We start from the raw sequence: 26,251 nt of genomic DNA, 5'->3' as shown, positions 1-26,251 counted from the left end.
AGTATCTAAGGCTTGTAAATGGTATTAAACATTGTGCAATGATCAGTAAATATCCTCATTTCTGACCTTATAATGTAAAGAAAGTCATTGAAGAGGCAGCTGAAAATGCATGAGCCTAGGATACCACCCTGAGCATGCCTACAGTAATGTCATGGAACTGAGATGACTTACCTCCAACAACCACAGCCATCTTCCTTTATACTAGATATAACTCCAACCTGCAAAGAGTTTTACTTTAGATTCCCATTGACTTTAGTTTTGCTGGGGATCCGTAATGCCACAATATGTCAATTGTGGCCTTAATGTCACGGGCAGTCATTCTTATCTCACCTGTGTAGTTCTGCTTTTGTAACCCTGTTTGAATGAAGGCTGTAATAACCTTGGAAGAATCCAAACTGAGCATTAGTGAGCAAGTTACAACACAGTATGGAGCTGGAGGAACACCCGCAAACTGGAAGAGCAACACCTCATATTCCGCCTCGGAGGCCTACAGCCCAATGGCTTAAACGTGGAATTCACCAGTTTTAAAATCTCCCCATCCCCGGTCTCATCCCATGTTCAAGCCTCCCTCTCATCCCCTGACCTGACACACCTGTCCATCTTCTCTCCCACCTATCTGCCCCAACCATCCCACCACTCCCTACCTGCACTCACCTATCACCATCCCACCTACCTTCCCCAGCCCCACCTCTCCTCTCTATTTATTTCCCAGCTCCCTTCCCCCTCCTCATTTCTGAAGAAGGGTCGCTCCTGCTACTAATGTAATGGATAGATGCATCTGCAGCAGGCAGACTGGTGTGGATGATATCAAGTATATCTTGCCTCTTATTAATTGCCTTAGACCTTCTGCAGGCTCAGCTAGCAGCTATGGCGTATAGGATTTGACTGGATCAGTAACTATTAGCTTTTCCAAGCCACTCTAGGGGATGGACATTGAAGTCCTCTATGCAGAATACATTCTTTGCCTTTGCCATCCTAAGTACTTCCTCCAAGTAGTATTCAAATGGAGGAGTACTGCTTCATCACCTGAAGAGTTTAGAGGCTGAATTTGGTGCCTGGTAATCTTTAGGAGGTCTCCTTGCCGCTGTTCGACATGAGGCTGTGAGACTTCATATGATTCTGGGCCTGTGTTAAGGACTCCTTTCCAACTGCATACTGCTGTATTATAACCTCTGGTGGGTTTCTCCGATCAGTGGGACAAGACATACACAGGGATGGTGATGGTGGTGTCTGAGACATTGTCTGTAAGCTATGATTTCATGAGTATAACTATGACAAGCCATTGCTTGACTAGACTATGCAACAACTCTCCCAATTTCACCACAAAGTTCCTGCTGTTAGTATGGAGGATCTTACAGTGTTGACTAGGCTAATTTCTCCATTGTCCTTTCCAGTGCCTGGGCCAACAGCAGATAGTCAGTCAGGTTTCATGCCTTTGAAACTTGCTGGCAGTTTGATATAACTAAATAGCTTTCTAGACCATTTCATAGGGTATTTTAAGAATCAAACACACTTCCATAGGTTTGGACTCATATGTAGGGCAGACCAGCTAATGGTGGCAGATATCACTCCCCAAAGGACATTCTTGTATCAGATGACTTTTTATGACAATTGATACTGTTTTCATGGTCAGTAGACATATAATTCCAAATTTTTGTAAATTCAAATTTCACAGTCTGCCCAGAGCATTATCTGAGTCTCTGGATTTCCTGCAACAATACCTCCATACCACCTCCACACTCTGTATCCCTATTTGTGCCCTCCTCACTGTTAATTTCTCTGCGTTACTTGCAGTCAATTCCTCTAAATCATTTATACCTTCATTATATAAGCACTAATGTAGTAAAAAGCTGAAGCTTAATCTTTCCTATATATGTCTCAATACACCGTTCCAACCCAGAAATGGCATTTATTCTGACTTTTAGGTTCATACGAATATAATTCCCCAATCCGATCAGTCCTAAATTTGTGTAATAACATCTGTGTAGCACCTTATGCTTTTTGAGAATGAGTACACTATATTCAACGGTCTCCCATTTTCCATTCTACCAGTTACTCTTCTGGAACTCAGATTGGTCAAACATGATCTGTATTTCATAAATTCATATTTTTTTCTGGTTAATTAGATTTTGATTTTCTCAGTGCTCTAACAGCATGATCCTAATAATAATTTGCATCTATATTATTACTCTTCATATTTCTTGACACCTTTTAAAAATCCATTTGTCCTGCATTACTTTCCTTTTGCTTTATCCAAATATCACAGCAATATGTTGAGCATTTGTGATATAAATATTTGAGTAGAGGGTGCATAATCCATTGAAAATTCATTACAAGTGCCTCTTATTCCTATAGATGGCAATGTTACAGGCTATTCAATGTTAAATAACAGTGAAGAACATTATCTCAGAGTACAATGGAACCTTGATCAAATAGGTCAATGAGCCAAGGAGTGGCAGATAGAATTTAATTTAGATAAATATGAGGTGTTGCATTTTAGTAAGGCAGGTGAATGTTGCCAAACTAAGAGACCTAGGGGTGCAAGTTCATAGTTCCATGAAAATGGAGTTGCAGATAGATAGGGTGGTGAAGAAGGCATTTGGCACACTTGCCTTCATTGGTTAGAACATTGAGTATAGGAGTTAGGATGTCGTGTCAGGGCTTTCCAGGACATGGTTGAGGCCACTTTTTGAATACTACATACAATTCTGGTCGCCATTCTATAGGAAAGAGGTTTAATCTTGAGAGATTGCAGAAAAGATTTACAAGGATGTTGCTGGGACTGGAAGGTTTGAGCTGTAGGGAGAGGCTGAATAGGCTGGAGCTTTTTTATCTGGAGCATCAGAGGCTGACAGGTGACATTGTATAGGTTTATAAAATCATGAGGGGTATCGATAGGTGAACAGCTATGGTTTTTTTCTTAGGGTTAGAGAGTCCAAAACTAGAGGACATAGGTTTAAGGTGAGGGGAGAAAGATTTAAAAAAGGACCTGAGTGGTAATTTTTTCATGCAGAAGGTGGTGTGTGTATGGAATGAGTTGCCTGAGGAAGTGGTTGAGGGGGGTCCAATTGCAACATTTAAAGGGCACCTGAATGGGTAAATGTATAGGAAACGTTTAGAGGGATAGGGGCCAAATGCTGGCAAATGGAACTAGGTCAGATTTGGATGTCTGGTCAGCATGGATGAGTTGGACCAAAGGGTCTGTTTCCAGGCTGTATGATTCTACGACTCTATAAATCTATGTTTCCCTGCCAAAGATTACATTTAACATAATATATGTTGATTTACAGCACTCTTCACACTGCAGTGAAGGTCCAGCACAAATTAGATGCTCAAATGTCTGAAATGAGGTTCAAATTCAAAATTTCTTGACTCAACGGTGATAACGCTACCACTAAGCTAAGGTTGGCACCTTGCATGTCATAAACTTCCAATTGTAATAAAACAGCTAATTTTCTGAACCAATGATGTTTCCCTCTTTCTCTGTTCACAGGTGTCTTAGAGGCCCTGTAAGAGGGTGCCAGATAATTAGAAATTTCCATCAAAAAGGTCACAAAACTCTTTGGTTAACTGTACACAAAGGTGAATGATAAAAGCCATTCCTTTGCAACTGACAGCAATGGATATGTCTTAAACTGTTTTTGGTGCATTGAGTGGGTAAACACAGAAAACTTACTGGTTCAGTACTAGTCTAGTAATTCTAGTAAACTTTCTCTTCTGCTTCCAACATATTTGCATCTTTCCATAAATAAGAAACAATACTGTATGCACCATTCCAGATGTGGTCTCACCCAGGCCCTACTTAACTGATGCATAATCTCCCTTGTAGCAAACTGTAACATTCTATCAGTTTTCTTAATTACTTGATGTAATGCATAGCAGCCTTCTGTGATTGATGCACTAAAATATCTCGATTCCTTTGCAACTCTGAGCTTGAAAGATCCCATCATTTAAATAGTATGTTTCTTTTATAGTCTTCTTGCCAAAATGATCAGTTTCACATATTCCCAATTCATAATCCATTTATCAAAAATTTGCCCAGATACAAAAACGATCTAGATCTCTTTATTGTGTGCTTCTGTCTTCTTCACAACATTTTTTCCAATCATAATTTTTTGACCTCCACAAATTTAGCAACCATACTTTTGGCCCCTGGGTCCAAGTAATTCATATACATTATAAAACTTTGAAGTCCCAGCACTCATCACTGCAGCTCAACATGCATCTTGCCAAACAGAAAAGAATTCATTTATGTCTACTCTGTGTTTCCTGTTGGCTCAGCCAATACTTTACTCCTTGTACCATGAACCTTTATTATGAGCAAGTTCTCCTCCAAGCACACACCATCCTGGCTTGGAAATATATCACTGCTCTTTTGCTGCCTCTGGAATTCCCTTCCTAGCTAGCATTATGGGAGATGCTACACTCCAAGTATTTCAGGAGTTCAAGAAGGCCACTTATCATCAGCTTCCATTGGGCATTTAGAGATTGGCAATAAATTGCTGGCCTAGACACCCATGTTGACATCCTATGATTTAGTATTGACACGTAGATGACTACATTATCATTGGTTTTTTTTCTGTGTCATGTTGAAATCACTTGAAAAAAATTGTAAAGTTACAATTTGGTCAGCCTGGGGTCACAATGTAGAGACCCCACAGGCAGGATTTTTTGTAAAGATGGTTTTGTACTCAGTGACCAGAAGAATAAATGGTAAAGACTAATGTTGACTGCCCTGCAGCACTCCAAGAATTGTTGATTGGCAGGAGATCATATTTCAACTCTTCATTGAGGATGATGCTTAATTGTTCAGTCGCTCATTAATCCCAGCAGTGTTCAGGACAGAAGCTACAAGCAGTCTCAAAATTAAATGTCCTGGAGCTTAAGGCTAGGTAGATATAGGTGATCTCATTGCTGGGAAGGATGGTGAGGCCCAGAATGTTGGGAAGAAAAGGATGGAGATGCCAAGGGATGAGAGTTCTTGTGTAGGCTGCAGACATCAAAGGAGTGCACCCCCAGTATAGGAAAGAGCAAGTGGCACCGTCGCCACTTGCTGCCTGAAATCTAAGCAAGGCCTTACCTCTCCTCCAAACATTTTTCACCAGCCTTAAAATTATGGTTGGACAGGAAACAGCCATAAGTGGTTGTTCATTGGCCATTTAAGGGCCTCAGTTGAGGCTAAGGCTGCTGGGTGCCAGGGCTGCAAAACTGTGGGCAGATTGCTGCTGTTAAAGAAGTTAGAATGAAAACTGTCCAGGCATTAAGCCCCAAAATCCCTCCACCACCTGAAAACCCACTGCCGGGGAGAAGCATAAAATTGTATCTTACATTTTTATCAAGGCAAATTAACTTGAATTAATTAGATGTCAAAGAAAGATTAGCTTTGTTCATTATCTGCATATCCAAAAGAGAATTATTAATTAAAAATCTAATCACTCCTGATCAGCAGAAACTCAAAGCATTTGAGGAATTGGTGCCAGTCGTCAAAGAGGATTTGTTTTAAAGCCACTTGTTTTGCAGATCATCTCTAATTTAAAAGAGGATTCAAAGGGATCATAAAAATATCGCTCAATTTACAGCAGAACTCAAGGAATTATCTGAAACAGGAGATTTTTTGAGAGTTTCTCACTGATGCAGCAAAGTATCATCTTTCTGTGCTTAAACATAAACGAGAAACCCACAGCCTTTTCTTGGGAGGAAGGGCAAAGTCACTGTGAATATCATTTAATTAAAGAAGGTAAAAGTCAGAAAAGCAAACTCAAAGTAGAAAAATCTATAAAAGGCACAAGGCAAAATATAGAAGCATTATACGTCAGATTGTCTGGAAAAAGAGAAATACCAAAATATGATCACAAGATATCTAGATCTGAAGAGAAAATAAAGAATAGCAGAGTGTAGAAACCAGAAACGAGAGAGAATTTCAGCACTAGAACAAATGGCTTCCTTCTGCGCTGTAAGATTTTAAGGCTAGAATTAATACTGTGCCTAGCCAAGGTCAGGTCAGTGACAAGTGTGTTACATCATTCAGGAAGGATCTACAGCAAGGAACTTGACTTTTAACTGTCCTCTGAAATGTTCGAGTAAGTTGCTCAGTTCAAGGGTAATTAGGATTGGACATCAAATACCAGTCTTACCAACAATGCCCACACCCCATAAAATAATTTTAAAAGGCAGCAATTCATGCACAGCAAGTTTCCACAAATTGTGATGCAATTGTCATAAAAGAGTTTGTTTTGATGATGTTGACTGAGGGCTAAGTATTGGCCAAGGTACCAGGGATAACACCCCTGTTCCTCTTCAAAAAGCCACCATAGGATTTTTGCATTCATCAAAGAGACTAGATGGGACCTCAATTTAACATCCAGAAGATGGAATCCCTCACAATGCAGTACATTTTCTAACAGTAGAGTGTCAATATAGATTTTCATTCTCCAGTCTTTGGAGAGGGACCTGACCCTATGACCTTACAATTTAGTCACAGATACCACCCAAAAAGTGTTGAGATCTGGAATATGTCAAATTCTGTCCATTGGTACCATTTTACACATTGCCAATTTGTAATTTTGAGTTGGGACAGCAGGGAGGGGTAGAATTCATCTATATGTATTTGCATACTGTTAGCTCAAATCTAAGTGATCTCCCTGATGGGAATAAACATATTAGCCCTGACTTTCAAGTTGGAACTGGATGATTTGAGTTCCAGAAATACTCTAATTTTTGGGCCTTGCCAGGTGAAGGCACTAAGTGTGAGAGTACATCTTAAGGCAACATCAATTGTGGCACTCATTTAAGACTTTGAAAGCTATGTTATTGAAAGTATATTCATAAAATCATATACAACAATATTAAATTGGCTAACACTTTAGATAAAAACATGTGAAAATGATGTGAGGGAAACATTGAAAGACACACACCTTTCCCGCTCATCACTGCAGTGTTGTTTGTTGTGTTGGGTTGCTTTTTCTTATTCTGTTTAGGTCCATAAAATTCTCTGATGTATAATTATAGACTCGAGTTTGTTTCTTCCAAACCCTTCAGCACTCATCCCCAAGGACCTGAGGCGGTGGCCATAGCATGCTGTAGATGGGGAGCAAAGCAAAAGAATATAATTAATGACTGCAAACACAACTGAAGTCACAATGCAGATGGGATTTTCAGAACCATGATCATGCTTTGAAAGGGTGAAGAGCAGGTAACACTGTTTACAACAGAACTTCCCTTTAACAGCATTCCATTTAAGCAAATGTACAGGTTTGAGTACAGAAAGTGTGTCCATATTCATAAAGAGCGTACACATTCTGCCATGAATTGATCTGTTGCCAATTATGTTCGAACCCTACACAATGGCAGCTACAGTCATGATAAAATGGAGGTTGTCTTTAAAAGGAGAACATTTTCTCAATGGCATTCTATAAACACCAGACTGTCCTGCAGTTGTACCTGTTGGAGAACTCGGTATGCCTGCATCAGAAGTCTGAAAATTATACAGACTAAAGAACTATGAATGTACAGAACTACAAACAAGCAGACGATATGCTTTGTTACCAGGGGACCCCGGAGATAACCTAATCTGTAGCATTCCACCTCTTATGCTAGATGTGCTTTAGGAATCATAATTTGATGCAATGGGAGAATAACTTACATTTCATCAGTCGAGGTGTCAACACGGGCTTTGGGCTCTCTATGTGTGCCAGTCAATGGGAGTGAAGGCTCCTCTCTCATCTGCACCCGTCTGGTCTTGCAGGATTCATGGCTCAGCTGATTTCTAGATTTCATTATGCAACAACTTACAGCAAAAAAGAAAACATTTTTATTCTCTTCTTACTTGGATGCTACACTCAGATCTGAAACAAGCAGTGACATTAGCATGCATTTAGCAAAATAAATATGTTCCACTATGTGCAGCTCAGTAGTTGCTCCTGGAAGTTGCAGTTAGCTTCTGCAGCTGGTTCATTCTCTGCTGGAGGCAACAGATCATCTTTGTGTCTTCCTGCAGTTCATGGTTTAGGGATTTCACCTTCCTTTTGAGAACTTACTTCCCTGCCTCAATCTGTGTAAGTCCTGGTTGTCTTTCCCACCACTTCGATTTAAGTTTTCCTTGATGGGGAGGGGTGTGCATTTCATTCATGACTCCCTCCCCAAAAACAGATGACGAGTGGGTACCTATTGCATCCATTACTTGGTCTCAGCCCCTGGAGCATGGCTGGGCATCTCTCTGTCATGAAATCATCCATTTGACTCAACAAGTGTTTTTGTTTTCTGGGCAAGCTCTGCTCCAGCTCTCATGTCCTACTAACAAACAGAAATTTGAGGTTACATTTTGTCACTGATGAGGTATACTTGTGCTATTTGCAAACTTTTGTCCCTGTATGTTAATATATCTCTACAAAACCAAACAAGTAACTTGAGCACCTATCCTGGTCAACAGTAGTGGCCCCCAGTGTTCACTTAACCTACATGACTTTGCTTGGGCCAAGGACATTATTAATGAGAGATAGTAGGAACTGCAGATGCTGGAGAATCCGAGACAACAAGGTGCAGGGCTGGATGAACACAGCAGGCCAAGCAGCATCATAGGAGCAGAGAGGCTGACGTTTCGGGCCTAGACCCTTCATCAGAAAAGGGGGAGGGGAAGGGGGTTCCAACATAAATAGGGAGAGAGTGGGAGGCGGATAGAAGAGGGATAGAGGAGAGGATAGGTGGAGAGGAAACAAACAGGTCGAAGAGGCGGGGATGGAGCCAGTAAAGATGAGTGTAGGTATGGAGTTAGGAAGGGGATAGGTCAGTCCAGGGAGGACGGACAGGTCAAGGGCGTTATTATTAATGATGTCTGATTCCACTCTTACCCCATTCTGCCCTGATCACTTCAGGAGACTCTGCAAGCGTGGACATATGAATTATAATCAATGATTGATACACAATTGTAACAGCGAGCAATCAGGCTTGCCTACAAGTAACATGATATGTGTTTTGTAATATGGATCATTGGGATTCCACATGTATTCTGCTGAATTCTAGTCCCCTGATTTGTCAATGCTCACCTAAATCCTTTGAACCATGCACATCCTGCTGGGATTAGGAATTGTGGAATTGATCCTGGATTTCCCTTTGTCATCAAGGACTCAGATGTCTGCATTCTTTGTAAGGATGCAATCCAGTAATGAGGTTTATTAGGGTTATCTATTATCTATTCCTGGTTTTACATCCATTAGAAAATGATATCTTTTGATTTAATGTGTTTGCTTTGTCTGAAAATAATAAACGTGCAGATTTCCTAGTACTGATATGAGGCGAAATGGTTTGTAGTCATCTGCTTTATTCCATTTTGTAAACGGTGCACAATATTTTGAATCTTCCATCCTTTTGGTATGATTCATGATACCAAAGTGTATTATATATGATGTTCAGTCTGTCAACAGTGTGAAGTGTCGACCTGGTGAGTTTGTGACTTTTAGACAGATTAAGCCTTATAATAGTTTCCTTTTCATATATACATGGTACATGCCTTCTGCAGTGGTTCAAGAAGGCAGCTCTGAAGAAGGGTCCCGACCTGAAACGTCAACTTTCCTGCTCCTCTGATGCTGCCTGGCCTGCTGTGTTCCCCCAGCTCCACACTGTTTTGTCTCTGACTCCAGCATCTGCAGTCCTTGTTATTCTCTGTGGGCTATAGTAAGATGTGTGGCAGAATCAGGACACAAGTTCAGTGAAGCGGTCTCGATTTCACGATCATCTGATCCCATCTTTTGTGGTTTTCACAAGCAGCGTGGTGAGACTTTTACTGGGTAGTGGCAAGTTGCCAATTGACAGCAATTGTTAAGCTCCTTGTTGATGGCCAAACTTGCCTGATTAATATTCTAGTTGCGATCTTACCGAACTTGGAAATAAATTGGTCATGGAGAAAACCCAACCTGAAAACCAAAGCAGGTGTTTAGTGGATTCAGCTCACTGCCTTCTCTGAATGACCATTATCTTGCCTACAATCAAATTTTCAGAAATGTCTGACTGCTTGCTGTAGATACATTGTGTTTAGCACAAATGCTGCTGCCACGTGATACAGATGCTAGATTGTTGTGGCACACTATCAACAAGATAGGTGCAGGCTTGAATAGGACTGTTGCACAGTACAGCCAGCATCCTAGTCACCCGATTGCACAAATTGTAATTCAAGCATCGAGGATTGATGGAATGGGCACCAATAGGGGAGAAGGAAATGTGAGTATTTCAAAGGCATACTGAAGCTGAGGCTGAAATTGAGGGCAATGGACTGCTCACTGTAGTCTTAATCATCAAACATACTGAAAGTTCACGTTGATCAGGACAATGACCATAAATGCACATACAATGGATGGGGTAAGTGAATTGACATATGAAGGAGGAGGCTGCAAATGCAAATGGTCACTCTAAATTAGGTAGATTAGATAATTACCATGTGCACCCAAGTACAGGAGTGCAGTGAAAAGTGTTCAGAGTCGTCACTCTCCGTGGCATCTTCGAATACAATAGTTAGAATTAAAACAAAACCAAAATTACAGAAACAGAAGGAAAAGAAAATGTGCAGATTACTCTCACTGCCACCGTTGCCATGTGTCATGTGCCAGGCTCACCAATGCCACCTGTGCTGGACCCACCAATGCCACAGTCACCACGTTCTGGCCCCCCTGGATGTTCATGGGAAAGAACTTTGGCTGTGATAGTATGATATGTCAGCAAAAAGGTATGCAAGCTGTCTACTCCTTGGCAATCCTGCAGCATTGACCCTCTCTGTGTGATCCATCTCTTGGGCACAGCCAACTTGATAGTAGGCAATGTTGACAGAGCTAGGGAGCCTAAAGTGTCAGAATGTACATACATTACTACCCCTGCTCCCACATGATGTATTTCGAGCTTATTGTATACCACCAATGGTTACACCTTGTTACTGTCTAGAGAGTGTAATAACTCATCTAGGCCCTACACTGAGTCATGGACAATCAGATGAACAGTTTAAAAAAAACATAGCTTTTTTTAATTAAAAAAAGCTATTTCGATTACTGTCAGGTGTGACTCCCCCATGGCCATTGTGTACCTTTCTTCTCCTCTTCCTGCTATTGCACCTCACAACACTACCTTGTTGCGCAGATGGGGTGGAGAGAACCTGCTTTATAGTGAAGTCCTTTGGACCTGGCAGTTCGGCAGGGGTAACCTATGGGTGTTTGGGTTTGGACAGGCCAGACATGCTAATGGTCAAAGGTCAGAGGGGTGTGGACATGGAGGACCAGGCTGCCTCCTCAGTGTCCTGAATGGAAAAGGACCTGTGAGTGGCTCCTCTTCTGGCTGTGTGTCTCTTGTGTGTTTTCATGAGGACAGAGTACTCTTGGGGTCAAGACTCTCCACCCCAATCTCACCTTGCCTTTACTCCTGGAGCAATGGAATACAGACGCTCCAGGATCCTCTGAGGGTGATGGCCCTGTCAAAATAAGATCATAAGAACTAGATACAGGAAGAGACAATTCATCCCCTCAAGCCTGCTCCACTATTTAATATGGTTATGGCTGATCTCATCTTGGCCTTAACTCAATTCTCCTGATGCTTTCCATAACCCTTATAATCTATAACTAATTAAAAATTCATCTCTACCCTCCTTAAATTTATTCAGCATCCTGGTGCCCACCACTCTCTGGGGCTGAACAAGAGCCTATTGCCAGCACTCCTCCAAAGGCTAGTGGCCTGAGGCGTTTCTCCCTCACCCATTTGGTGTGAAATCCTCAGCAGCCTCCCATCGTACCTTCTTCACCCACCAATGCCACCAACGTCTCTGCTTCAGAGTTAGTGTGGGTTTCATCAGGCAGCCTTTGACACTTTCATTCACAGAGGTAAAGGACATGTGCTTTGCGAGAATCAGGCTTTGCTCTTTGCAGATGTACATGGGATCCTGGCTGCATCTCGAAGACATAAGAGACAGAGGGCGTTGTGACCATTGGTTACAAGTGGGGACTCATGTATGACATGGTTAATAATAGTGTTTCAGTGTAAGTAAATGGAATTTCCAGTATACATGATACTTACTCAGTTGCCAGGATGTGAAATGTCTCTGCATCTTCACAGGAGCAATCTGAGCCTTCTCCTGCAAAGGCAGAGATCTTTTTCACATACAGATTTAGGATACAGATAATGGGAACTTACTCTGGCAAACTGGAAATTGTCACTTTTATCTGGTACTGTAACCAGTCCTCTGCACCCTGGAAATGGCACTGACCCAGGTGACAGTCTCCATCTAGGCTGGTATTGTGTAATGTCACAGCTCCCTCGCTGCTTCTCCAGGTGCCTGTCAGAGAATTGTGGTCCAACTTCCCCTCTTGACCATCTCTCCTGAGTACCAAATAACAAGCAGGACAGCTGCCAGATTCCAGCACTATTCTAGGTGTGTAGCATGCTTTCAAAGATGGCACTGATGCAAGTGATGCTGATCTGAATGCAGTTATCTGGTGAGTTTCATATTGTTCCAGGAACATCATTTGGTAAGATGAGATGAAAATTGGACTTGATACTTCCCATTGGTAAACAGCAATTAATGAGGTGAGTTGGGTAAGACATGGTGAGAGAACTTGTGGCATGAGTAATTCTACCAAACTCAACACAAGTTTCAGCCCATTGTCTCTACAAAATTATAATTTTGGTAATTTAAACTAGTGTAAACTGTAAACAAAGTAATTTCTACATATTGATTCTCAAAAACTTGCATTAATTTTTTGAAGATCGAGGGCTAGTTTTGATGCAACCATGTTTGCATTTAAAATGAATCTCCATTGTCTAATTTCTTTTCCTTTTATGACAGTTTCTTTTGAGTCAACTACCTCTGCTACTTTGACAACTGAGAAAATTTTAGATTTCATCATTAGAGAAATGGCAGAGCTGTTCTGTCATTTGTTTTAAGGAAATTACATCTGGGCATGGAGTAGCAAGCGGAAGGTGCATTTCCTCCAAACCTTTAGTGCTCAGAAATACAATCATCCGTTCAAATGAATAACTCTTCATAAAATAAGACTAGTGCATCGATTATGAAATGAATATGTGCTCTGAGGATGTAGGGCACCTATCATTGGGCATTGTTACGTAGCAAAAATGATAAAAAAGAAAACACACTTAGGATATTTTAAATTTGAGTAATAAAGTGCTTAAAGCAGTAGCAAATATCTTGTTGTCTAGCAAAAATGCAAGACTTAAAAGCCTTTGCAATATGTTTTTCAGAGCTCTATTTGACTATGACAAAACCAAGGACAGTGGTCTTCCAAGTCAAGGTCTCAGCTTCAAATATGGAGACATTTTACATGTTATCAACGCCTCTGATGATGAATGGTGGCAAGCACGAATGGTTACACCTGAGGGAGACAGTGAAGAGATGGGTGTTATACCAAGCAAAAGAAGGTTCATAATTCTAAAATTTTACCACATATTCTCTGTATGTTGAATTTAGAAAAGTTTATGTCATCACGATAAATATTCTATCCTCTAATTTTCCATGGTTGGCATCTGAAGTCTACACTTACGGTAGGAGGGATACAATATGAAATATGTCCACATAAAGAAAGACGCACAGTGCATCTAGTTTATCAAATCTCTTTGCCATCTGTACTATATTTCTGTGGTCACTGTTAGCATTTAAATACAGCCTGAGATTGTTCAGAAGCCATTTTTAGATATCCAATAACAACCTATAATTCCTACAATGTGTTAAGGCAAAACAAAAAGGAAGCAACAAATGCACTTGGTCATCATTTTGTTAACACAACTTGGTACGACTTACAATTTGGTTGATTCAACAACATATTGCTGCAACAATATATCACAACTGTGCATTTGACAATTAGAAATGACTCCATGAAATCTGCTTTGCCATGTTCAGTTTCACGTACTTCTGTTGAAAGCAAAAGGAGATTTTTGTGGACTTCACAAGCTTCAAAATCTCCCCTCCCCCAACCGCATCCCAAAACCAGCCCAGCTTATCCCGGCCTCCCTAACCTGTCCTTCCTCCCGCCTATCCCCTCCTCCCACCTCAAGCCCCACCCCCATCTCCTACCTACTAGCCTCATCCCGCCCCCTTGACCTGTCCATCCTCCTGGACTGACCTATCCCCTCCCTAACTCCCCACCTACACTCACCTTTACTGACTCCATCCCTGCCTCTTTGACCTGTCTGTCTCCTCTCCACCTATCTTCTCCTCTATCGACCTTCTATCCGCCTCCCCCTCTCTCCCTATTTATTTCAGAACCCCCTTCCCCTCCCCCATTTCTGAAGAGGGGTCTAGGCCTGAAACATCAGCTTTCCTGCTCCTCTGATGCTGCTTGGCCTGCTGTGTTCATCCAGCTCTACACCTTGTTATCTGTTAATATTTTTGTTGATTAGTTTATGTAATACCTTAAATGGTGGTAACAACTCCACTTGTCACATTTTAAAATTAAGTCCTGGATTTTAGCTGCTACTAGGATTTCCTTTAGTGGTTACAATATTATGGTCTCTCTCCTCATGTGTTTGGAGGGTGGAAGGGAACTTAGTTAGGCAGGATAATGCCGTAGTCAGACTTCTTGCCCTGCCACTAATTGAAGCCCTTTCTATTTGTGCAATCTTGTTCAGGAATCATGTAACATTAATACCCCAGTTACAGAGTCATAGAGCATGGAAACAGACCCTTTGGTACAACTCATCCATGCCAACCAGATATCCTAAATTACTCTCGTCCCATTTGCCAGCATTTGGCCTATATCCCTCTAAACCCTTCCGATTCATATGCCCATGCAGGTGCCTTTTATAGAGTTATAGAGTCCTTCTCATCAATATCTGAAACACCATTTGGAACGCTGAACAAAAGAAGTTGTATACTTGCCTGCGTACAGTTTTTTTCTGGGAAATCTTCCAACAGGGGATCCTTCAGAATGGTTTCAAATTTCTGGGCAATTCCCAGAGTCCTTGTTGGAATTTCTGAGGGGTCATTATAGCATCCTTTGTTCGCCTGCTCCCCAATATTTTGAAATCTGGAAGATCTGGGCCAATGTCATGATGATCATTTGTACCCTTGTTTAAAACTAGACACTAAGATTTTCTTTGTTGAGGCATATACAAAGTTGGTTGCAATTTTTCAATCCTACTTGACCCTACTCTGAACTTCCAAGCGCATATCACCAAGACTTACTTCGCCTTTCGAATTACTCATTCTGCCCTGCTTCTACTCATCTGTTGCTGAAACCCTCATCTATAATTTCATTACGTCTGCATCAAATCCAGGCCAGCTTCATATCCCACTCTCTGTAAACTTGGACATGTCCAAATTTCTGCTGCTAAATCCTAACTTGCACTAAGTTCTATTTGCCAATCATATATGAGCTTGCTGACCAACACTGGCTCCTGCCTCTAGTTTAGAATTCTCATCCTTGGTTTGGGCTTCCCATTCCAGATTGAGCCAGGGTAGCGATGGTGAGAGTAAAAATTCACTGCTGCCTCAAACATAGCTAAAACCTCTAATTCTGTTCTCATTGTCAGCAGGTTTCATGAGGGTGGGAATTATAAACAGAAAGTGCTGGAGAAGCCTAGCAGGTTTGGTAGCTCCTGTAGAGTGAGAAATAGATTTCATGAGGGTGGGGTTAAGCATGCACTTGGAAGAGGACCACACCTATTAAGAGACCAGTTGATCCTCGTAAAGGTAGTATTCAGTCCATTTGTAACTTTTTGAAAGATGGCCAGACTTCAGAATCCCTCAGCATGTACACACAAAGGCAGGGGTGCAGCAGAACTGACTCAGTTAAAAGAAGCCTTATCTGCAAGTTACTGGTGGGCCATCTAATGTGTGAAAGAAAATGTTCTCTCCCTGGCATGAAAAATTGCAGGAACACAAAGGGCAGGGGAAGAACTAAAAGGCAGAATTCTTATCAAATTGAGATGCATAGGTGATCTTCACCCAGTTGGCATCACTTGGGCACAGGGTCACTGACTAAGACTATGTATACCTCATCTGACCGGTAAGGCCACAGGTAGAAAAGTGAGCTGGACTGTCAGAAATAAAAACCATTCAAGCAGTGGAGTGGCAGCATGTGCATGAAGAAAGGAATCCTTGGCATCAGAAAATTCAGAGGAGAAGGCTATGAGCCACCAGAGAGAAAAAATTACCTTTCCCTGCAAAGAATTCATCAGAACAGGGAAAAGTATTCAGAGATAGAGTCATAGAGATGTACAGCACAGAAACAGACCCTTCGGGTCCAACTCATTCATACTGACCAAATATCCTAAATAAATCTAGTCCCATTTGCCAGCATTTGGCCCATATCCCTCCAAATCCTTCCTATTCATATACCCATCTAGATGCCTTTTAAATGTATTTGTACCAGCATCCACCACTTCCTCTGGCAGCTCATTCCATACACACACCACCCTCTTGTGAAGATGTTGCCTTTTGGGTCCCTTTTAAATCTTTCCCCTCTCACCTTATACCTATGCCCTCTAGGTTTGGATTCCTCCACCCTGGGGAAAAGACCTAGTCTGTCCATCCTATCCATTCCCCTCATGATTTTATAAACCTCTATAATGTCACCCCTCAGCTTCTGACACTGCAGGGAAAATAGCCTCAGTCTATTCAGCCTCTCCCTATTGCTCAAACCCTCCAACCCTGGCAACATCCTTGTAAATCATTCTGAACCCTTTCAAGTTTCACAACATCCTTCCTATAGCACAGAGACCAGAATTGCATGAAGTATTCCAAAAGTGGCCTAACCAATGTCCTGTACAGCCGCAACATGACCGCCCAACTCCTATGTTCAATGCACTGACCAATAAAGGAAAAACATAATGGAAAGCCAGTGCCAAAGGAAACCACGACTTTCCAGGGAGCAGGTCACAGATCATGCCATCCTGCCAATAACAGTCAAGTCAAAGTCATTGTGTTCTAGAATGTCTTCACTGCTCAAAGCTTAGCTGCAAATCCCTGCAGCATCTAATAGTCAGCTGGACACCATTGCATCACTCTGATAGCAAATGTCATCTTTGGCAAGGTTGGAGAGCAGAATAGAATTGTGAATGATGGAGTCTCACAGGTACAGAGGGAACTGATTTTGCCACCATCACTGGATTCTCCCAATCCACTGAATGATTATCTAAACCCATGTTACCATCAAGCCACCTACTGACATTTTAGAAAAGCTTATCACTTCCTGAATATGCATATAGTCTGAGCATGATAAGAGCTTCCTTCATGTGTGCAAACTTTTGCCAGGTTGTTACCATTATAATTTCATTCTTTTCCAGTCAAATCTTCTACAGCTATCCACCCAACCAAAGTGCATATTGGATTTTAGGGGATAGTGTCTATCCATTGAGGAATGTCTTCTCAATCTTGCTGCATGAATGGCACAAAGAAAGGCACAGAATATTACAATAAGAGCTATCTGCTCACCTGATTCCTCATTGAGCCATCCATCAAGCTGTTAAAAATACCTACAAAACTTGCAACACAAACCTGCCAGGATCTCTTGAATGGACATGGTCCTTCACAATGTGACTCAGTAAAACCAAGAGATCTTTGAAGATGCTGATAGTGGAAGAACTGATTTCATTGAGGGAAGAGGCAAATCAGACCACGCAAGAGGATAAGGAATGCAAAGGGAGAATCTTCCACTGCACAAAGTGACCCAACTGACCATGAGGTCTTTAGGTTCAAGTTGCCAAAACATTGCTGTGAGTGATGGTCTGATCTAGCAGAGGTTCACCTAATGTATTCCAAGGTCTTATTGTGGGCTTGCCACAAAAATGTGAATTTTATAAGCCTGTGATTTGACCAGGAATGACAATCATTTATCAGGATTATGCAATTTTACTTTAATGAAGTTGCGCTACTGCCTGAATCTTCACTGATGAATAGCCCCAGTTAATACACTTACTGCTGGTTTGCACTATTTTGCACCAAATTAATATGATTGTACATCTTAAAGTGATGAGAAGTGATTTTATTTGCAATGTGCTCTTAATTGTCTATCAACAGGTGACAGCTATATACACTATAGTGATGCACTTAGTAATCTGTTTGACATGGTAACCTCCACCCTCCAACACCTGTACATGTTGTTTCGGAAAGCACCTTTAAGGAAATGAAAGCAATCTGCTCATTTCTCTGGCTTTGCAGCTGCAACGAATATGGTTGTTATCTTCATCTTGGTCGGTAGAGCCCTCTCTTGGGACTGCTGTGCCTGCCTCCCTGTAGGATAGCCCTTGTCACCAGGCTGTGCTCCACAGATTCTCTCTAGAAGCTGGGTTTGGTGAGGGTGCCCCGAGAAATGCAATATTCCTTATCTTCAGGCACATCCTCCACCCTTGGTTTGAGGATTGCTGCTGCTGGACCACAGTTAACATCCTCTCCCACCTCCTTTGACCACATGTGCAAAGAACCTGTGCAGCCTGCAAAACACTTCATGTATTCCATGAACATGGTGACTCAGCATTTCAACAAACTGGTCCAAGCTACATGAAAAACAGTACATTCTGTGCCTCCTTGAATCTAACCACTGTCTCATTAGAGTTGGTCATAAACTCAAAAGTTTTAAGACGTGATTGAGCTCTACTGCTGCATGAAGCCCTCTATCCACAAAACAATAGCCCTCACAGATTCAGGGCAGATCATATCTCTTACTGTTGCTGATGTTCCAAGTATTAACCGCAAACTTAATCCTCAGGGCCTTTCTTCATTTTCCAGCTAAGCATCATTCTGACAGCACTTCCCACTCTGAGGGGTGTGTATATAAAAGATACTGCCTTCTCTGTCTCTGTCACATCTCCCTGCACACTTGACCTGTGCTTGTCAAGTACTGACATTCCTAATCACTTTGAAACATCCACTGAGGTGAAAGAATCTGCACTAATCTAGGACAATAGTCAAATATGTCGTTGCTTGCTCGGAGTTTTGCTCCTTCTTCACCTGTCAGAGGGATGAATGTGGGGAAAGGAGTCTTGAGATGCCATAGCGACTTTTATGAGTCACAAAGGGAACTCATGAGAGCTAGCCTTCGAGACTCTAAAGCCTGTACTTTAAAGAAGCTTTCCATAACACAAAGTGCTTATCATGTTTTCAGATGAAGTGTCGCATGAATCCCCAATCTACCTGCCCCAAAACAGCATGCATTGACCTCCACAACAGTCATTTGGACCTGGAATAATACTTTTGCCATCCCAAAGTTCCTCCAACTGAGACACCATTGCAATGTCCACTGCTGTCTCCATTGAGACCCTGAGAGATATCAAGAGAGGAGTCACTCCAATGGTTTTAACCATTTCCAAGTCATTATGCACTACTTTCTCCAGCACATGCAGATGAGTTGGATAAAGCATTGTAGTCCAGCATGAAGAAGAACACCTTCTCCAGGTGGTTTGAGACAGATGTTTCCTACTTCCCAAGACATTATGCCCCACAGCTTCTTCGGCTGAGTGTGTCCTAGGCACACACTCCTCCAAAGATGAGGAGTTGCATATATTCTGTGTTTCTTCAGCAGCTGAGAGTCTTCTTGAGTCATTACCTTCTTTGAAGATTTCAATTTTTTGGTAACTGCATTTGATACACTTGCCAGTATTTTGAGAAGAGTTCTGAGGAGCAGCCGTTGGCTTTTTATTCTGCCGTCTCTGTGTTCCCATCTTACATCTGCCGGTTTTGTAACAGACATGTCCTTAAATGTATCAAGGGCCCAACCCCGGCAATATTGTATCCCAAAGGTAGTGGTTTCACTATCTGGAATCGAGTCTGCCTCCCATTTTGTGTTGCTCACTGGAAAATCAATTTCTTTTTGTTCAATTTCCTCTATGTCTCTTGTCACTTTTATTGATAGAAAGATCAGCTTTATTCCCAATTGTTTTTTTCCCAATTGAATCCAAGTCATTGTGTCAAACTCCATTCGGAGCTTTTTTTTTTCAATTAAATATTTAGTATTGCAGTTCCCAGAAATTTCCCCAATGCATCAATATTCTTATCTAGATAAACTGCCAGAACTGTATATGGTGTTTAAAATGAGTATTCACCAATGCATTATTAAGGATTTAGATAAGTTGACTTGATTTATAATCAGATGCACTTTACATGCTTTCAATACTTGATTACCTTTCAAATAGCTTTACACTCATTATACACATGCCAATGAATAGTCAGTAACTATACAAATATCATTTGTTAAAGAACAACCTACTGTTTACATCTAACTTCGTTGTCCCCAAAAGGCAAGTGAAACCAGCAATGCACAATGACAGCAAACTGGAGCAGAAATGTCAAAGTATGTCCAGAATTGCCCCCAGACCTCATTATAATACATTAAAATGTTTCTTGATAGATAGGCAATGACTAACATTTTAAAAAAAAATTAATTTTCAGAAAACATACATTCCTAACAAGCAAAAATACCTAATAGGATCAGTAACAGAACCATGTCTTACAAGGAAAGTTGAACACTGTATTAGATCAAAGAGGTTCCTAATAGAAGTTGTAAGCCTGACAGTTGGGAGAACTTACAATTCAGCAAAGGAGGACAAAAAAAGTTGATAAAGAAAAAATTGAATCATAGAATCCCTATAGTGTGGAAACAGGCCATTCAGCCCATTCAGTCCACACTGACCCTCCTAACAGCATTCCACCCAGACCCACCCCCCCCAACCTATCCTTGTAACCCTGCATTTCCCATGGCTAATCCACCTACGCTGCACATCCCTGAACACTATGGGCAATTTAACATGGCCAATCTACGTAACCTGCACATCTTTGGACTGTGAGAGGAAACTGGAGCACTTAGAAGAAACACACACAGTCAACAGGAGTAGTGCAAACTCCACACAGTCACCTGAGGGTAGAATCGGACCCGGGTCCCTGGTGCTGTGAGGCAGCCGTGCTATCCACTGAACCGATGAATATGAATGTAAAATAGCAAGAAACATAAAAATGGATTGTCAAAGCTTCTATTAATATATAAAAAGAAAAGATTATGAATGACAAACGTGGATCCATTATGGCACAGAAAGGAGAATTTATAGCAGGAAATAGAAAAATGGCAAAAAAGCTAAATAAATGCTTTTTCTTGTGCCTTCGTCTGTGAAGATAGACATAATCTCGCTGAAATAATTAAGTTCCAAAAGTCTGGTGAAAGTCTGGGACTCAAAGAAATTAGTACCAGTGGAAAAAAAAGTAGTATTGGAGAAATTAATGGAATAGAAATTTGACAAATCCCCAGGACCTGATGGCTTTCACCCTAGAGTGCTGATAAAGATGGTTATAGAGATAATGGATACATTGATGATCATCTTGACTTTGTAATGGTTGCAAATATGGTTTAAGAAAGGAAGAAAAGAGAGAGCAGACAACAACAGACCTGTTAGCCTGACATCAGTAGTCAGGAAAATACTAGAATCTGTTATGAAAGATGACAGTACTGGATATTTAGAAAATAATTAATTGTGCAGAATCAACCTGAATTATGAAGGGGAAATCATGTTTGATAAACCTGTTTGAAGGTTTTGAGGATATTTCTTGCAGAATCAAAAAGTCAGAGCCAATAGACGTGGTGAATTTGGATTTTCGGATGGCAAAAATAACCATACCCCACAATAACTTTGAAAAAGTCCCCACATAAGAGATTAGTAAACAAAATTATTGTGCATGGAATTGGGGTTAATATACAAGCACACTGAGGATTGGCTAACAGAAAAAAGCAGAGAGTAGGAATAAATGAGTCATTCTTAGGTTGGCAGGCTGTGACCAGTAGGCTATGGTACAATGAAGAATACTTGTACCTCAGCTATTCATAATCTATATTAATGTTTTGGATATGAAGAGCAATCGTATTATTCCAAAGTTTGCAGTAATATAGAACTTGCTGGAAATATGTGTGGTGACGAAGATGGAAGAATCCTCAGAAGGATTTAAACATCTGACTCAGTGGGCAAGAACATGTCAAATGGTATATTGTGTAGGAAAGTGAGGTTATCCACTTTGGTAAGAAAGATTGACATGTATTGATGTTCAAAGGGACATAAGAGTTCGTGTTCATAAGTTGCTGAAATCTGGCTGTGGATTCTAGAACCAGTGGACACCGTATCAGAATAAAAGGCAAGCTATTTCAATTGAGATGAGGAGGAATTTCTGATCTTTAGAATAGTTTACCCCAGAGGGTTGTGGAAGTTCAGTCATTATGTACAAGGCAGTGTTTAATCAATTTTTAGTTAATTAATTTAACTTTTCATTTCCAGCTCAACTGACAGAACATTTATATCTCCCTGTAGTCTAAAGCTTTCCTCTTTACTGTAAAATGCACAACCAATTTTTGTATCATTTTAAACTTCTTTATCATGCCAATCACACATCTGAATCTAAGTCAAAAGTATAAATTATACAAAGTAAGGGAACAATTATAGGGACCTTTGGAACTACAGTAGTACAGATTTTGTGTTCCAATATCCATGTCAATCATCACTCTTGGGTACCAAACACTAAAACAACTTTTCCATTTTACCACTCTCCCATGGACCCAAAGCCTTTTATGTTTCTGAACAAACCTGTCATGTCGGACTTTGTGAAAAGCCTTGCTCAGATACACATGGACCACACCACAACTCTGCCCTCATCAAGTTTACTTGTCATCATCTCAATAAACACATTAATGTTAGTCAGATAGGACTTTGCCTTAACAAAGGTTTATACTATATCTCATAATTAATTTCAGTAACCTTTCAGAAACTATACTTAAGATAACCAGACTATACTTATATAATTAGTCCTTCCTCACTTTTTAAACTATGATTCAATCTTTCGTAGGCTTTCAATCCACTGGCACCACTCCTGCAGCCAGGAAGGACTAAAACATGATGGTCAAAACCTTAGTAATTTCCTCCCTTATTTCTTTTAACAATCTGGTATCTGTTGTATTGACATTTTTAATTATTGTTCTGTATTTTTAACTATATTCTACAAGACTGGTGAACATATGTTTATTTTACTTTGGATACTTGTGTCAATCAAGAGAAGAGTTCAAAATTATCAGCCTGCACTTATTTTTAAATAAAACCAAAAGAACTGCGAATGCTGTAAATCAGGAACAAAAACAAAGTTGCTGGAAAAGCTCAGCAGGTCTGGCAGCATCTGTGGAGGAGAAAACAGTTAACGTTTCGGGTCCGGTGACCCTTCTTCAGAACTCCTGGTGGCTGGGAAAACGTCAGTTTATATGCCGAAAATGATGCCACCACCAGACACATATTCGCCTCCCCTCCCTTGTCCACCTTCTGCAGGGACCGTTCCCTCTGGGACACCCTGGTCCATACTTCCTTCAACCCCAAAACCTCCCCAAAGCCCTACAGTTAGCTCCTGTAACCGGCGAAGGTGCAACACCTGCGCATTTACCTCCTCCCTCCCCAGAATCCAAGGGCCCAAACATACCTTTCAGGTGAAGCAACACTTCACCTGCACTTCCAAGAATCTAGTCTACTGCATTCGCTGCTCACAGTGTGGTCTCCTCTACACTGGGGAAACGAAGCGTAGACTTGGCGACCGCTTTGCAGAACATCTACGTTCTACTCACAAAAAAGACCCTGAACTACCTGTTGCCTGCCACTTCAATGCACCACCCTGCTCCCTGGCTAACATCTCTGTGTCCAGCTTGCTACAGTGTTCCAGTGAAGCCCAACGCAAGCTGGAGGAACAACACCTAATTTTCCGCTTGGGGACTCTACAGCCCTCTGGACTCAATACTGAGTTAAATAATTTTAGGGCCTAAACACTCCCATGTCCCAGTCCCCCACCCCACACATCAGGCCTTGTTACCACATAGCCTGTCACTACACACCCCCTGTTAGTCACTAACAGTCCCCATTAACAAGTACTCACCCTCCCAGCCTGATTGTTAGCAACTCCTTTGTCTGTCCAACTGACTTTCTCTCTCAGTTCTGAGGAAGGGTCACCGGCCCGAAACATTAACTCTGTTTTCTCCTCCACAGATGCTGCCAGACCTGCTGAGCTTTTCCAGCAACTTTGTTTTTGCACTTATTTTCATACCAAGTTGCAGAAATAAACAGTGTGACTACTTAACCCACTGAGCCATTCATTGTTCTATTAGATAGCTAGTAATTATTTTAATTTGTGGAGAACCTAATTAATAATGCCCAATTTACAAGTAATGGATCTTATTATACGTGTGACATGGTGATAAAATTCACAGGAGTGTTAGGGTCTCATTCCTAAACTTGTAACATACAGTCGTAGTTACAAAGAAACATATACAACAGTAAGAGAACCCAAAGTTAAACACCATGTTATTATCTGTTTCATCCCTTGGTTATATATTTTTTAAAATGTCAATCTGGTTCTTTCTTGAATGAGTTCACATTTTTTGGACTTGTTCCAAACTTAATGCACCTGTCTATTCCACTCTCCTTTTCTTCAAAAGCCCATCTCCTTAGTTGTTGGATTTAGTTTATTTATGCCCTGAGAATGTTAAATATTGAATGTCCTTTTCTGCTGACGATTCCATAAGACCATAATACCACATGAAATAGAAACAGAAGTAGGCCATTCGGGGCCTTGAGCCTGATCCACTATTCAATAAGATCACAGCTGATGTGATATTCCTCACATGCACTTTCCTGTCCTTTCCCCATAACTCTCGATTCCCCAACTGATCAAGAATCTGTCTATCTCAGCCTTAAATATACACAAGGACTCTGCTGCCACAGTTCTCTGTGGTAAGGATATCCAAAGACTTACAACCCTCTGAGAGAAGAAATTCCTCCTCATCTCAGTCTTAAATTGGTGCCTCTTAATTCTGAAGCTATGCCCTCTGGACTTGGACTCTCTCATGAGGGATACATCCTCTCAGCATTTACCCTGTCAAGCGCCTTAAGAATCCTAGATAGCAAGGTGGAGAGCTGGATGAACACAGCAGGTCAAGCAGCATCAGAGGAGCTGGAAAGCTGACGTTTCAGGGCTAGACCCTTCTTCAGAAAAAGGGTCTAGACCCGAAACGTCAGCTTTTCTGCTCCTCTGATGCTGCTTGGCCCGCTGTGTTCATCCAGCTCTACACCTTGTTATCTCAGATTCTCCAGCATCTGCAGTTCCTACTATCTCTTAAGAATCGTATATGTTTCAATGGGATCACCTCTTATTCCTCAAAATTCCAATGATTAGCGTCCTAACTAATGCTCATAAGACAATCCCTTCATACCGGGAATCATCTCTAGCAAAATTTCTCTGAACTGCCTCCAAAGAAATAATACACGTTCTTAAATAAACTGCTCATGGTATTCAGTCCTTTGGTATCACTTAAAGCGTCAAGCACCTACTCTCTGGTATACAGGATCTTCTACTCTCTGTTATGAAAGTAAAGTAACAATAGCAAACAGACTTCCCCACTGGAAATGGAGGAAAGCCAGAAAGTATATACAACTCTAGGTTCCTCTTGTACATTTCCTGGTACCAGGAGTACAAGCAGTTTCCAAGTCTTCACTCTTCACTAAAAAAATAGGCTGTAGCACAAGGTTGTCCTTTACCTCGAATCTTGGAATTATGCCCTTGGAAAATTTCTTTCTTAGAGCCTACTTAGTACACTTGCTTCCACCATGCGTTGTGCCTGCTGGGACTGTCGGGGAGTGCACTGAGCAGAATTTCCAGTTTGGTTTTAGATTTAACAAAAAAAGGTAACCAATCCATTTCTCTCCATACTTACCATGCATTACAGAATCCATGAGAGATGGAGACACAAAGATCTTTGTTCTTCCCCACATTGTTGACTTCTTCCACTAACATCATGCCGCTGTTCTGAACTCTCTTTGCTTAACCTGCATTTCTACTCTAGAATATTTTTCTTCATTTTATCTGATGCAATGAAAATTATACATGATAAATTGGGATTTTGCCTTCTATTTCAAACTAAATGTTTTATTATAAATATTTGAAGATGTATATATTAGATTATATTCCTATCAGCAGGTAACCCCCATCTACAGGCTTCACAGTCTGTAGGTACCTTGCCCCTCCTATTAATTTGTTGACTTGGAAGAATATAGAGCAGAACTTACTTTGCAAGAACAGAAAATGGAAAGCAGGAGGTGATGAGTCTTCCCAAGTCCCAAAACTATGCCTGCCGGAAATGGTCAGAAACCCCAATTATTAATAGAGTGAACCAAACAACATGCACACTTTGTTCAATTGAGGCAGCAGGCAGTTGGAAGGCCAATCAGCAGCCTTCCAGTTTGAAAACAGCATCAACTACATTAACAG

At 41.1% G+C, this 26,251-nt stretch overlaps 1 protein-coding gene across 1 annotated transcript in view; it reads left to right on the top strand.

Annotated features, from left to right (window-relative positions):
• Positions 1-26,251, top strand: part of LOC109935037 (disks large homolog 2-like) — an 890,971-nt gene that overhangs the window by 775,505 nt on the left and 89,215 nt on the right. The window contains exon 18 of the mRNA XM_048598394.1: positions 13,228-13,404. Within this exon, the coding sequence (XP_048454351.1) occupies positions 13,228-13,404 (177 nt within the window). The remainder of the gene's footprint in view (positions 1-13,227; positions 13,405-26,251) is intronic.

This window comes from Rhincodon typus, chromosome 6, assembly GCF_021869965.1.
Source record: "Rhincodon typus isolate 14 chromosome 6, sRhiTyp1.1, whole genome shotgun sequence".
NCBI lineage: Eukaryota > Metazoa > Chordata > Chondrichthyes > Orectolobiformes > Rhincodontidae > Rhincodon > Rhincodon typus.
Note: the sequence above shows the minus strand (reverse complement) of the source record. Positions and strands in the feature narration are given on the sequence as shown.